Source organism: Urtica dioica, chromosome 8 (assembly GCF_054948205.1).
Source record: "Urtica dioica subsp. dioica isolate 48M chromosome 8, U.dioica_male_clone48M_v1_H2, whole genome shotgun sequence".
NCBI classification, from domain to species: domain Eukaryota; kingdom Viridiplantae; phylum Streptophyta; class Magnoliopsida; order Rosales; family Urticaceae; genus Urtica; species Urtica dioica.
Genome location: NC_142763.1, coordinates 35,330,653 through 35,344,576, shown reverse-complemented (window position 1 = coordinate 35,344,576; position 13,924 = coordinate 35,330,653). Strand labels below are relative to the sequence as shown.

The following is a 13,924-nucleotide window of genomic DNA, read 5'->3' as shown; positions in this document are numbered from 1 at the left end:
TCATCTATGGTACGGTGACCTTACGTGACCAACTTAAACTTAAGTACTATCTTTCATCCAACTATTTATTTTAATTTTTAAGAACATTTGTTATTGGTAATTAAATTCACAACCTTCAATTCTATTATTAAGAGTATTATTTTTTCATGTAAACTTCAAATTTTGAAAGTTTGTGTCTAAGAAAAAGGGGCAAAATTTAAAAAAAAATTTATAGTTAAGCTCTCATGTGAGACATGTGACAATTTGGTCTAATTGATTGATGAAAAAAATTAATTTGGCAGGAAATATAGTACTATTTGAGTTTGAAATTCTTTAAATAAAAAAGATAAATAACGAATCACATAAATACAATTATAATGAGAATCGCAAGTTGCCAATATTTTAATTTTTAGAGTAAGAAATTTCTACATTTGCCTGATGCACAAATATGTTCTTGGAAGCTTTTTTTTTTTTAATGAGATCCACGCACATATAAATAAAAAAAGGAACAAAAATAAACCCCTAGATTAAAATTTTAATTATACAAATCAAATCTAAATCAATCTAGATTATTGAAACATATAACATAAGAAGAATATAAAATACATCTACGGCGTCGAAGAGGTTGCTAACCCGAATGCCCGAGAGAGAGAGATTATTATTATTATTATTGAAAAATGAGTCTATTGGTTAAAATTACATGATATTTTTAGCAATTCAAAGCACATGCAATACTATTTACTAATATTACATCATTTAAAATAAATTTTAAAAGAGGATCCCCCAGTCGAAGTATGTGTGAGATTAACATTAGATAAAACTACCTAGATAAAGATTATGTATGTTTGTAATAACTGAAATAGAAAATATTGTAGTGTATAAAATATAAATAATCAAATTTACCTTTACAAATGGATTTTCCAAGATTTTTACTATTGATTAAATAGTTAAATGACGACAGCACGATAATCCAGTTTATTAACAATTTTCCCAAATTTCCGAGCAGAAATATTCCAATCCTTTCCCGGGGATCCAGATTACCTCTCTCTCTCTCTCTCTCTTCAGGAGCACCATCCATGGCGAACTGGTCGCAGCTCCCACCGGAGCTCCTCGGCGAAATATCTCACCGCCTCGGCAGCCAAACCCACTTCCTCCGATTCCGATCCGTGTGCTCGTGGTGGCGATCCTCCGTCCTTCCCCGGCACCGCAATCTCCCGAGCCGCTTCCCCTTCCTCCCCAACGATGGAATCTCCGACACCACCTGGGGATTCCACCTCTCCAAGCGCACCATCTACCTCCTCGCCCCGCCGCCGATCTCCGATCCCGGCGAGCCTTGGCTCGTCAAGGTCGAGGATTGCGTGCCGGGACGGAGCCTCCGGCTTCTGAACCCGCTCTCCAGGTTCCAAATCAAGCCACTGCCTGACCTTTTCCCCAAGGTACTGGACTTGTCGAGATTTAGGGTTCACGAATTAGGTCAAGAGTATGTTCTTCACTACATGCACTCTAGGCCACTCAGAAACTCTCTAAGCAATCCTAGTAACCTGTACATGGAGAAAGTCGTGTTCAAGTTTCTCGATTCCGACACGGAAGACTATATTCTGCTCACCATTCACGTCTCCGGGAAATTGGCCGTGTATAGATTTGGGGACAAGACGTGGACGATCATCCACGATATGCCGGCTCCGTATGACGACGTGATTCTCTTCCGGGGTGATTTCTATGCTGTCGATAGCACCGGAAGAGCCGTTATCGTCGATCCGAGCGCAAACGTGGGTATGGTTTCGGGCCCTGTTTTTGGCGGGGACAAGAAGTTCTTGGTCGAGTCCATGGGTGAGATCTTAATGGTCGATATGTATCTGAACACGGCTTCTTCGGCTGAAGAGGAAGACGGGTTTGAACAGTTTGACGAGTTCATGGTCGAGAGAACGGTCAGGTTCAAAGTGTACTGTCTCAATCGGAGGGAAAATAAGTGGGCCGAGATGAACAGCCTTGGAGATCGGGTTTTGTTCGTGGGCGACGACTGTACGTTCTCTGCCTCGGATCTCGATCTGGGTCGCTGCAAGAACTGCATATTTTTCACGGACAACTTTTTCTGCAATGGCGGTGAAGCAGATGGTGCGTTTCGGGGTCGTGATATAAGCGTGTATGACATGGAAAACGGTATCATCGCTCCTTTGGCTGATTACCCCGAGTTTTCGAAGCTGTTTTGGCCGCCCCCGGATTGGATAGCGTCGAGATCATCGGGAGTGAGTTCTTTTGTTAATCTATAGTTAATCATCAAATACATACATGCCACTTATGCTAACGACTTTAGTCTCTTTCATAAGCAATTGGAATCAGATATTTTCTTACTGCACTTTTTTTTTCCTTGGGGGATTTGGTGTCAACGGAACTTTTGAATTTTCGAGAATCAGATTATCCTTTCAGAGGAGTTGTGGGGGATCGCCCTATGGCTGTCTGCCTTAGTTTCGGATTTCAGTTCATTTTCTTTTTTTCAATCTTAATTAAGATTTGCCTGCTTGTGCGATCCAGTTTGTAGATTGATTTGGCTTTCCCTGAGCTTTTCTCCTTTTATCAAGTGACTGAGAATATGACTTGAGTGTTGGATTAATGGCTAACTGGCCTTCTGCACTATAGTTTCGTGTATGATTGATGTCGATACCTTTTATATTTTATTCACGTTGAATGCATTGTCGAGTGTATCATTACAGGTTAACCGGACCGAAGTTCAATTGGAAGAACTGGCCTTGTGATTTTATGAATTTCGATAATTGTTGAGAAGTCGCCACAATTGGAACGGTAAATGAATTGCACTTGGTTCAATTGATCCCCAATAAATAAAGCTCATAACAGTGTTTGAGAAATTGCGATTGCAGGCCAGCAAAGGTTTTTTTGTGGGTTGATCTCCGAGAGTTTCGACTTCCGCTCTTTCAGTAATATTGGTGATACATTACTGAGTGAAGTAAAATCGAATTGCCATGGACAGATATTTATCAGCTAGTTGTTACATTTGAAGTATGCTCCCGGAACATCAAGTTGAATAAAAAACAGCTCAACATTAAGATATTTCTTAGGATCATAACTGTTCCTATCTTTTTTTTTTTCTTTTTTTTTCTGTTTTTTTTTTCCTTCTGCAAAGTGTATATTATCTATTTTCGATTTGTGAATAAATAACACATAATTTCTCAAAGATAAAAAGTGGTCTCCAAATTCTTTCCCAGATTTATTTTCTCATGGGCGGTGTAAATGTTGTACTAGGGGTCTAAGCCGACGCACAAAGAATCACACAAAAGTGAAGCAGAACAATATAGTTTTTTACTTTAAACTCGAACCAGAACATAGTCATAGTTTTTAGGAGATATTTCATTTTGTGACTTCATTCAAAATGGAGAAATATAAAAGCTAGATCTCTTAGTTTCAAAATACTAAAATTTGACTTGATTCCAAACCGGACCAACATGTTTTTTCAATCCATTTTTCTCTTTTTCACTCTCTTTCTCATTTTCACTCCAAATAATATTTTCTTTCTTTCGAATTTAATATTCTGACGCTCAAAGTGACTAAAAAAGTAAAATTTTCATCTTTATTTCGTGTTTTAATTGTTGTAGGACAATTTTAATAATGATTAAAGTGATTATTAGATGATTTGGATTGATTTAGATCGATTTTGAAAAAATTAGAAATTTGAATTTGAGATTTTTTTTTTCCGATGAAATACGATAATTTAAGATGAAATCTGATTAAATTCATAATTGTTTACGATAATTTACGATGAAATACGAATATTTAAGATGATTTCCGATGATTTAAGATGAAAAAATAAGCTAAAAAAGTATTTTTCTTCGAATTTGAGCTAAAAATTTAATTTTAGATATTTTACAATTATGCAATCTAATCTTGATATCATTTTTACTTTTGAAGTCTACAAAATAAAATTTCTCCAGCCGAAGGCTAAGAAGTATATTTCCGGCCACAGAAGTATATTACTGGCCACAGATTTGATTCTAACATGAACGAAAAAAAAGGGTGAATAAATATCGTTCGAATTTAAACATGCATAACTATATCTAGCTTAATGATAATAGAATAAAATATAAAATGCAAGGTCAAAACTTAATCTAAAGTTCTAAACTAAGAGCCTAGACTGCTAAAAGGATATACAAACTAAATAAATCCCACCACCAGTATTTACCACTGTGATTTAGGTTGAAAATAGCGAGGCCTAAAGAAATGATTCATGTTCTTTAATCTCGCTCCGGAGCGTCCCCGCTCGTACGTCTCGAACTGAGGCTCCCAGTATAAGACCACAACCTCTCGAACTCGGCCGAGACCAGCTTCTCCGACTTCTGGTCCGCAATGAACGCCGGCGGCGTCTTCTTCATCGTGGCCACAGGTGTCCTTCCCGGGCTTCCGCCAAGTGGCGTGGAAGCGAACATCGTCGGGGTGGCGAGAGGAGAGGCGTACGGAGTGTGTTGGATAGAGAACGGGCTCGGAGACATCCTCTTCTGGATCGGGAGCCCACCGAGACCTCCTCTGTTGAAGAGCGGCACAGAGTCCGGCCCCGAGGAGCATCGAGCGATGGCGTCGTCGACGTACAGAATGTCGTCGATCCTCGCCATTATGTTGAACGCCAAGCTCTCCATCACCCTCGAGTAGCTCTCCAGAATCGACTGTCCAACGTCCTGCCACAAAAAAAAAAAAACGAAAACTCAGCCAACCAATACATCTACATATGTATATATATTTTAGGGAATTGAAACGCACCCTGTTGTATTGAATCTTGTTCATGTCGAGAGCGGTCTGAGGTAGGCCGGGGAAGCGGCGCCTGAGGGTGTGCAAGAGGGTCTCGGCTCGGCGGGCCAACACAACGTTCTTCTCCGGTTCGGAGACGAGGCTCTTGACCTTGCCGCCCCACAGGGGCCGCCTCCCTTTCCTGCAACGAGCGGACTGCTTCCGGCGCTCCTTCTGCCGCCACACGTGCACCGCCGCCTCGACTCTGTTCGCTATCTCCACCGTCTGGTGCTCCGACGAGAGGTCGAGGCAGTCCAGAAGGCACTCCGGGGAGAATTCCTCCGACGTCACGTACCGGTAAATGATGTCCCCCAGACAAGTTTTCCCGCTCTGCAATTTTTCGAATTTCGACACAACAAAAACAAGCTCATTTTAATGATGCCACACACCACAGCTACAAATTGGAATAAGATTATTTCTATATACCCATTCAAAAATTAAGAAAAATAGGCAAAGCATGCTTGAATATACAAATTTTGAAGGGGCTTGAATATACAAATTTTGAAGGGGCTTGAATATACAATTAAAACACAATAATGATAAACCTTGGTTGTTTTGCTATGTAAAAAAAATGCCTAATGCATCCAGTTTGTGATATTTCTCAAAATCAACCTGTGACAGTACACCATTGGTGTAACCCTAGTCTCGGAGTTCTCCAAGCTTCATAAACATATTATGTGTTTCCCTTAACAGAGATGAGCTTCCAAGTAGTTTAGTTTATATTAAAATGAGACTATATATATACGTATGTTTTGGTTGTGGTGAAAGAAAATACCTTGGGCAGGGAATCGAGATAAGGTCTGGGAATGTCCATCTCGGCGAGAACGGCGCTGTTGATGGACATGGCGGCCTTGAGAATCTGGTTGGTGCAGTCGCGGCATTGTTGAAGCCTCTTCCTGGAAGCCTGGGAGAGCCCTTCCGGGGGCAGCTTCGGGCAGGGCAGCCACCACTTGTCTTCCTGCCTCACCGACGGCCTCCCGTGCGCCGCCACATCATCATCTTCTTGTTGTTGTTCTCCGCCGAGGACGATCCCGCGGTCCACGTACGAGAACTCCGTTCGGCTAAACCCCTCCAGAATCCCCAGCAGCATCGTGTCCAGCTTCTTCAGGGCCGGGAGGTTCATGTGCAGGTCCGACCTCGGCCGCGACTCCATCACCTCGTAGCTCCCGCTTCCTCCGCCGGGGACCAGCTCCACTATGTAGTCGCTCACGCACAGAAGCCAATCCATTTCTCTCCGCCACATCTCCTTCTTCTGCGCCGCCAATGGCTCTAGCCTCCATAGCTCCCCAAACACTGTCGCTGCAAGGTTTTTTTTTTTTTAATCTAGGTTAGTTAAAAGTGATAAAGGATATGTGAAAAGAGAGACGGAGGGGAATTTGAGATTGAAATCAACCGGAGAGATTGGTTATGGCGTTGGAGATTGCCAGGGCTGTGCAGACTCCTTTTCCTCCTCCGGACATGTCTTCTCCGAGTAGAAGCTTCGCGAACCTCTCCTTCATCATATCGATCTCTGCAAATTTTTCGTAATTCATTAACGATAAGACATTCTCTGACTGTTTTCAGAAACACAGAAATGCGAGATCTCGCTATCTGAGACAGACGACACACGGCTATTGAATTCATGAATCGATATGTACGCATTTACCGGTCGAATCGCTCTCTCTCTTCTCCGGCTTCTCGGCCCAACACCCGGCCGCGGCCTTCCCTCCGACCACCGGAAGCACGACCGGCGTCGGAAACACGCATTTACCGGCGAGCGGACGCGGAGACGAGGCGAGACTCATCGAGCTCGAAGCTCCCTCGGCGTCGAACCTCCGGTAAGAGAAGCTGCTACAGCTCTCCGACTCGCTCACGTCGGCGCTCAGGCTATAGCTCCCGCAACGATCGCTCCGCCGTTCGGAGACGTCATCGTCGGAGCTCGCATTTTCCATCGCCACACACAGATCCCCGAGAACAAAAAACAGAGAAAACGAAAAAGAAAAACCTCTCTCTCTCAGACCCACATTGTTAGTGGTGGTGGTAGTGATTGTTATGATGAGTGTTCGTTAAAGCAGAGAGATAAAAAGGAAATCGTTTCTCTACTCTTTCTCTCTCTTCCCTGGTCTGTCTCTGTACAAGTAATTGTGGTGGTGTGTTAGTAGTAGTACTATACTGATGATGATGGTGATGATGAAGCAAAGCAAAAGCAAAAAGCAAAAGCTAGGCTTACCGTCTAGTATCAGAGACTGTCTTTATTTAATTATTATATTTAATATTATTTATCAATTCATGGACCAGTGACGTGGCTCGTGTAGGGCCGGAGCTGAGACGGCCGGTTTGATTGCGTGCGAGAACCAAACGAAACGGCGGTTTGTTTTTTTGTCGTTTTTTGTTTAGGGAATGTGTTGGAGACGGGCGTGTGTAGAGGTCTCTTTATGGGTTTACTAATTGCCATTGTTTTCAGTGATTAATTATCCGTGATGATCCGAGGAGGATCTGGACCGTTTATTTTTGCGTACGGAAGTGCGTGATGATGCGGGACCACGTGGATAGGGTGGTACGGTGGACACGGGAAATTTGGCACGCATACAAAAGCCTGACTTTGTGTGGAGTAGAAGTATTCGGGATTTCTTTCTCAGACCACGCCTCTTCTCTGATACGGTCATATTTAATATTTTATCTTTGCAGATATGCGTAGAAGTTAATTAATAAATAATTAAGCAGTCAATCAATTCACCATGTGTCATTATTATTTTGAAAAAATAGTGTGGAAATTCCAATTTTAATTTTAAACTAATGACCTTCTAGGGAAAGAATAAAAAAACCTAATGACGACCTTCGATCAAAATTCAACCTTTAATTGGTTAAAGTTTACGACATTCATTGTATTGGTATTGTGTACAAGTCACAGCGACAGAGCCAGGGTAGGGATGGCTATATTTGAAATGAAAATCTTGAGAGAGGCTAATATTAGATTTTTTATTTAAAAGTAATATTAAAAGTCGAACAACAACTTAAAAAAATATTGAAGGTGGCGGCCTAAATTATAATGTAGAATAAATTATGCATGTCTCTAATCGCTAATAAATAAGGTCAAAGAAATACAAAAACATTGATAGAAATAATAATGGGATATGTATCCAATAATCGTTTGAACTTTAATGAGAATTCAAATACATACAAAAATCACTAAAAATAATCACTTTTTATCAGTGAAAAAAAATGAGAATAAGAACAACAATAATTAGTATATTTGACTTAATCTAAGCATGACCCCCGGCCTATGTTTGAACTTGAATTTTTCGATGAGAAGTTATAATATGAAGGAAAATTAGTCCATTGCATTTGGAAGTAGTTAAAATGATTAAAATTTATTTCATCGAAAATGATTAAACCAAAATCTCCCACGGCGAATTAATTTAGATTTTTATTTTCTTTTAATGCAAAGAAAATTAGATCAACACGGTGAGCGTAACGCAGTCAAACACAGGGGCGGACCATGTACCCTTCATGACCTCGTCGTCATTGTCATATCAGAAAATAGGTTTCCGTCTCTTGTCACCGGAAAGTAAAGAAGAAGAGATTGTTAAGGAGGTGAAGTATGCCAATTAATTTATATGATTTAATTAGATTGACGTATTCACATCACAATTGGAAGATCCTCAAATCATTGCTTTGGTGAATTTTTTCTTCAAGCTCCTTCCAAATCTCCATTTCCAAGAGGCCAAACAGAATACCTGAAAACATTTCCTTCATGACAAAGTAAAAGATCCATGAAATCACAATATTTTTATTGTGATTCCATGTATTGAGGCGATTCACATCAATGAAACATATTTGGTTTTTCATTGAGAATGCATTTTCATAGACCAACTCCAAGATATGTAGTTGTCTCCATTAAGGAGCTTAGAGATAAGAATCATGCATGAAGAGTCTAAGTGGTGAGGATAGAAAGTACTAAAGGGAACGTCAATGTTGGATCGTTGAAGATGAGCTTTGGTGATTCCAGAAGATTCCTCTGTCGACGTTTCATCAAGACTCGACATAGATCAAGCTTGAGCTTTGAATCGAGAAAAGAGAATAAAGATGGAGTTCAAATTTACTAAAGAATATGAATATGCTCATGTACCATATAGCATTCGAATTTTATGAATGAGGGGGCGAAGCAAGAAGAAATAAGAAAAAACTCTAATCTAATTGATCGAGAGTTGTTTAGAATGTTTTCTTAAAAGTGATGAGTTTACAATAATCACAACTATACTTTTAAATCACGTTAGTCTACAGTATTAGCGATAATATAAATTTTAACTGACACCAATTGTACTATACGACCTCGCTGAAATAAAAAGAAGAAATAATATGAGGCGTGACACATCATTGGACATGTGGTGCGACATCTTAGCATGAGGCCATAAGGTGTGGCGAGATTGTGGGGCGACATCTGAGAGTGAGACCGGTAGGTTTGGCACATTGCTAGACCTGTGGCACGATACTACTTTTAGCGTTAGAAGTTCATGTTTGTTGGGAGATTTTAGATAGGGTGGCACACAAAAATCATTAAAACCGTAAATCGGACCACTTAAACTGCTTAAAATTTCACTTGTCCGATCTAAATTTTTTAAACCGTGGTCTAGACCCCACTAAACCAGTTGTATTTTAAAAAAATATGACAAAAAAGCATGCAAAATACACCCTGGTTTCAAATGATCCAGTCTAACATGTTATAAAACGGTCTACGGTCTTAAACAGACCCGACCACATTAACAGATTTGGTTTGGTCTTAATTTTTTTCTTATTTGGTTCGATCCGATGTTTTTCTTATTTGGTTTGCTCCAGGGCCGGCCCAAGCTATACGGGCGCCTTAAGCAAAATTTAAAACTTAGGCCTTCAAAAAATTAACAAAAAATTATATATCAACTATCATTCTCAATAAATATTATAATGGGCAAACAACAATTATAATGGGGCAAACAGCAATTGTAATGGGCCTTTTTTCATTTTACGCACAGTGGGCAAACAACAATTATAATGTGATTTTTTGTATGTAAAATGAGGCAAAAATTCGAGGTCCATTTTAACAGAACTTTGGGATTTATTTTTCCTCCAAATTTCAGAGGCCTTAAGCGGCTGCTTACTTCGCTTCACTGTCGGGCCGGGCCTGGTTTGCTCTATATTAATTTTTTAAAGTTGTTTAGACCAGTCTATTCTTTTGACCGATTTTGACTGTGCACAATCTTAATCTTTTACATTTGATATCTTTTTTTTATTATTATGTGGATCTCATTTTTTCTTGACGAAAAATGGCATCATTTTTCCTTTTAATTTCATTGACTCTCAAACTAACTTCAAACGAAATAGGAAAAAGAAGTAGAAAAAAGAGGGATGTCAATTTGACCCGTTATCCGCGTTCCGGCCCGTTACCCAATTTATTCGGGTCGGGTAATACCCATTCTTTTTGGGTAAACGGGTAATACCCGTTAAGGTTTTAACGGGTCCGGGTACGGGTAACAGAATAGTCATCCCGTATCCGGTTACCCGGGACCTGACCCGTTAACTTTTAAATATTTAAAAAGATAATAAATTTTTATATCTTGCAATGAAGATGACCAAATTTACAATGAAGATGATCAATTTGCAATGAAGACTTCTTTTGTATTTTTTATTTATTTATTTTGAATTTTAATGTTCTTTATATTGTAGTAGCACTTTGATATTTTTCACCTAATTTTTATTATTTTTAAACTTTATATTGTTGATGGTTTTTTATTTTATAAACGGGTAAACGGGTAAGCGGGTCTACCCGACCCGCTACCCTTTTTTTAAACCGGGTAAACGGGTAACGGGTCCAATATTTTTAACCCGTTTACCCGGCGGGTATCTCCGTTATCCGGCCCGTCTCAAAATCCGGGTAAAACGGGTCCGGGTAACGGGTAAAAAATTATAGCGGGTACGGGTAACAGAATAGGTGTACCCGGCTTTACCCGTACCCGTTGCCATCACACTTTCTTCTACGGATTTCTTATAGCTAAAGTTACGATATACAAAGAGGAATGTTATTTGTCACGGGTCCGACTTTTGAACGACCCACTGAACGTGTGACAAGTGGACAAATTTTAAATAATTTTTGGTGTTTATCACTTTTTGGTGGGGAGTCGTCAGTCGTACCATTGTGACAAAATCATTTCTGTTATACAAATGTCATTCTATAAAAAAAAAAAAATGTGTGCATGTGTCTTCTCATGATTGGGCGCAATATTCATAGCATGCAATGAAGGGTTATTCCTGGGTGGGGCGAAAGACAAATTTAGGCCGGCATGGTCGGGTTCATAACCGGGCAATGAAAAAATAAAGTGAAACACTTTTGAGTGATTTTGCGACCCAATTGTTTCCGCATCAACAAAACCACCTAAACTAGTCTCTTTTATTTTTCATTCATTACATGCATCTTTTTATTTAATGGTAATAATAAAAAGCGAAATCCAACCGTTGAACTTATTAATATGTTGACCCCATCGCTTTAATTTGATCACCATCTTTAATGGAATTTATTCATTTCATGGGTGATTAAATATCACTTGTATAATTGGTTCTGTAGTCAAAGTTCATGACGCGTCACTGATTACCAAGAGCCGGTGTTTATTAACTTTTATTACGATTTATCCACTAATCAATGTTCATAATTCGGGTCTAGTGGCAAATTAGATCTTTCTTATAGAAAATTAATATAAATCCTCGGACAAATATATTCTCAAGAAAGTGAATTTACATATTGTTATGAGTTTTGTTGTAGCATGTTATTTGGTTTATTAAGATATAAAAATTGTGGTCTTGTTGTCTGAGATTCACAGCGAGGCCATCTTTTATTTTACGTCTAAAAAGGTATTTTGTTCATTGGGAATTTATTCCCCTGCGTTTATAAGCTTATATATATACATACATATATATATATATATATATATATATATATATATATATATATATATCTTGGAGAGTATTGATATCAATCTTGAAAGACTGTCATCCTTGATGAGAAAAATCATTTGCTTGGTGTTCAAAAACTGCTTCAAACCCCATAGAATGTTGAAATTGACGAACTATTTTACCAACTGTTATATTGTCACACATTTAAGGTTTTATTTTTATTTTTATTTTTAAAGATCACAGACGTAGTATTTATATAATCATCAGTAAAGGATTTCATTTTAATGACTCAGTCCACGTATACTATTTAACATTAATGTCATATGTGTGGTTATACATAATATTTCTCAGAAGCGTAAAAATATATTTTTTAATACTGTTAGCTAGATAGACTTGTTATTGCTCATAATTATCATAGATTAGGACGACAATTTATGTTATGGTCCAATTTCAGTAAAGTTAGAGCTCCCTAAAACAGCTTCACTTTATTTGTACTGAGTTGCATTTGAACTTTAACTTTTTTTTAAATAACAACATAATTGAGCCATTTTCTGACATAAATTAGTACCACACAATTGACATATATATATATATATATATATATATATATATATATATATAAACACAAAAGAAATGAATGAATAGTACAGTTCATTACTTCTATTTATATGTCAACTGAATATGGTAGGAGTTCCAATGGCCTAGTGGTACAAGTAAATCACTGTCATTTTTCCTTTTTCAGTTATAATGCAAGGGACACTTATCCCAAAATAGGAAAAGAAAAAAAAAATTAATTTCAGCTTTTAGTTTTCTCATGAATCATAACTAATATATGAAAAGAGGGAATGATAAATATATCAGTTTAAAATAGAGAAATTTACCAATTTATGGAACAAACTATGGAGGCTCAAGGTCTCTTCGAAACTAGAACATTTGCATGTGGAGCGCATCCCACAATGTATTGCCAAAAGAAACCTCTGAAGAAGATGAGTCGATTGCTTGCGATTCTACTCGTGTTGTCGCTACTATCCAAAAGACATATATCACACAGTATGACATTGCGAGCAAAGCCAATCTATTTGGAAGATGCTAATTGGTGATTGGGGGCCTTTGCATTACAATGCACCAGATGCTGACTAGAACCAGCATAGAGTTATTTTGCATGGTGGTGTAGTGGCATCTTGGAACAATTGAAACCTCACCCTAAGATCCATGAAAAGAGAACACACAGAGAATACCATAGAGGAAGCGCTTGATTATCTTAAGTAGTTTTACAAGTGTTCGCAAATGAAATTCAGTGAAGACCCTGAAGTGACGAATCACATCGAAGAGATGTAACATTTCTAAACTAGGGACCATGAAAATCAACGTTGACATGCTTGTAGATGTAACAACAAACAACGCTAGCATTAGTTAACTGATTTGGGACGAGAATGAGGTCATTTGGGGAGATTTCGCTTGCAAGTTAAAAATCTAACAAATTTATCATTAAATCTTCAAACCTATATTTTATGACAAAATAATAACAAAAAATTGTTTATTTTTTGTGATAAATTTGACAACAAAAACATTGTCATTAAAAAATAATTTTTTATGACAAGTTTGTCATGATATATAATTTTTTTGCAAAGTTTTTCACAAAAAGCAAATTTGTGACAAGTATCACTACTACAGAAAATGATGTACAACAGGATAAAAATCAAAGTACGAAGTTTCTACAACGATTTTGTATCACTATAGAATCATATGTTGTCTAAGATTCTACAACAAAGATCATCGTAGAAACTGGGGTGAAAACAATGCCTTTAGGAATTATTGTTGCCTTGAAAACAATTAATTTTAAATGTAAAAAAGAAAAAAACAATCATTAACCCTTATATGAACGTAAACAAAACTGCATCTTTGGCGGCGGTGAAATTAATCGCCACCTAAACTTTACTCGAAACCCTACAAGACACCATATGGCATAGAAATACTAACGCCACAAATTTGTTCTAAGCAATCTTATCCTTCGCTGCTTGATTAGACGGAATAAACACCATAATCTCTGGTGCGCTTCCTCCAATAAACACATAGGCGCCTATAATCGCCACCACGCTGGATAATCCGTTCTTCCTGAAAACACCGGTTCACTTCTTAAAGCCACAATGTTTTGGCCACTAGAGATGCACATCGATTAAAGTAGTCAGTCACTACTACAAAACTATTTTTAGAAGCGACTTTTGTCGCTTTTAATGTCGCTTCTAAAACACTT

At 38.3% G+C, this 13,924-nt stretch overlaps 2 protein-coding genes across 2 annotated transcripts; one reads left to right on the top strand and one right to left on the bottom strand.

The window, feature by feature from the left end:
* Nucleotides 1-915: 915 nt before the first annotated feature.
* Nucleotides 916-3,184, top strand: LOC149389508 (F-box SKIP23-like protein (DUF295)). The gene is made up of 3 exons (XM_089624288.1): nt 916-2,225; nt 2,691-2,778; nt 2,856-3,184. The coding sequence occupies exons 1-2, from the start codon at nt 1,056-1,058 to the stop codon at nt 2,730-2,732; spliced, it is 1,212 nt and encodes a 403-aa protein (XP_089480414.1). The 5' UTR covers nt 916-1,055; the 3' UTR covers nt 2,733-2,778; nt 2,856-3,184.
* A 716-nt stretch (nt 3,185-3,900) lies between these two features.
* ROPGEF1 (rho guanyl-nucleotide exchange factor 1) lies at nt 3,901-6,984 on the bottom strand. Its single transcript, XM_089623504.1, has 5 exons — nt 6,416-6,984; nt 6,164-6,280; nt 5,546-6,069; nt 4,744-5,100; nt 3,901-4,661 (listed from the first exon to the last, which is right to left on the bottom strand). The coding sequence occupies exons 1-5, from the start codon at nt 6,699-6,701 to the stop codon at nt 4,224-4,226; spliced, it is 1,722 nt and encodes a 573-aa protein (XP_089479630.1). The 5' UTR covers nt 6,702-6,984; the 3' UTR covers nt 3,901-4,223.
* Nucleotides 6,985-13,924: the final 6,940 nt, after the last annotated feature.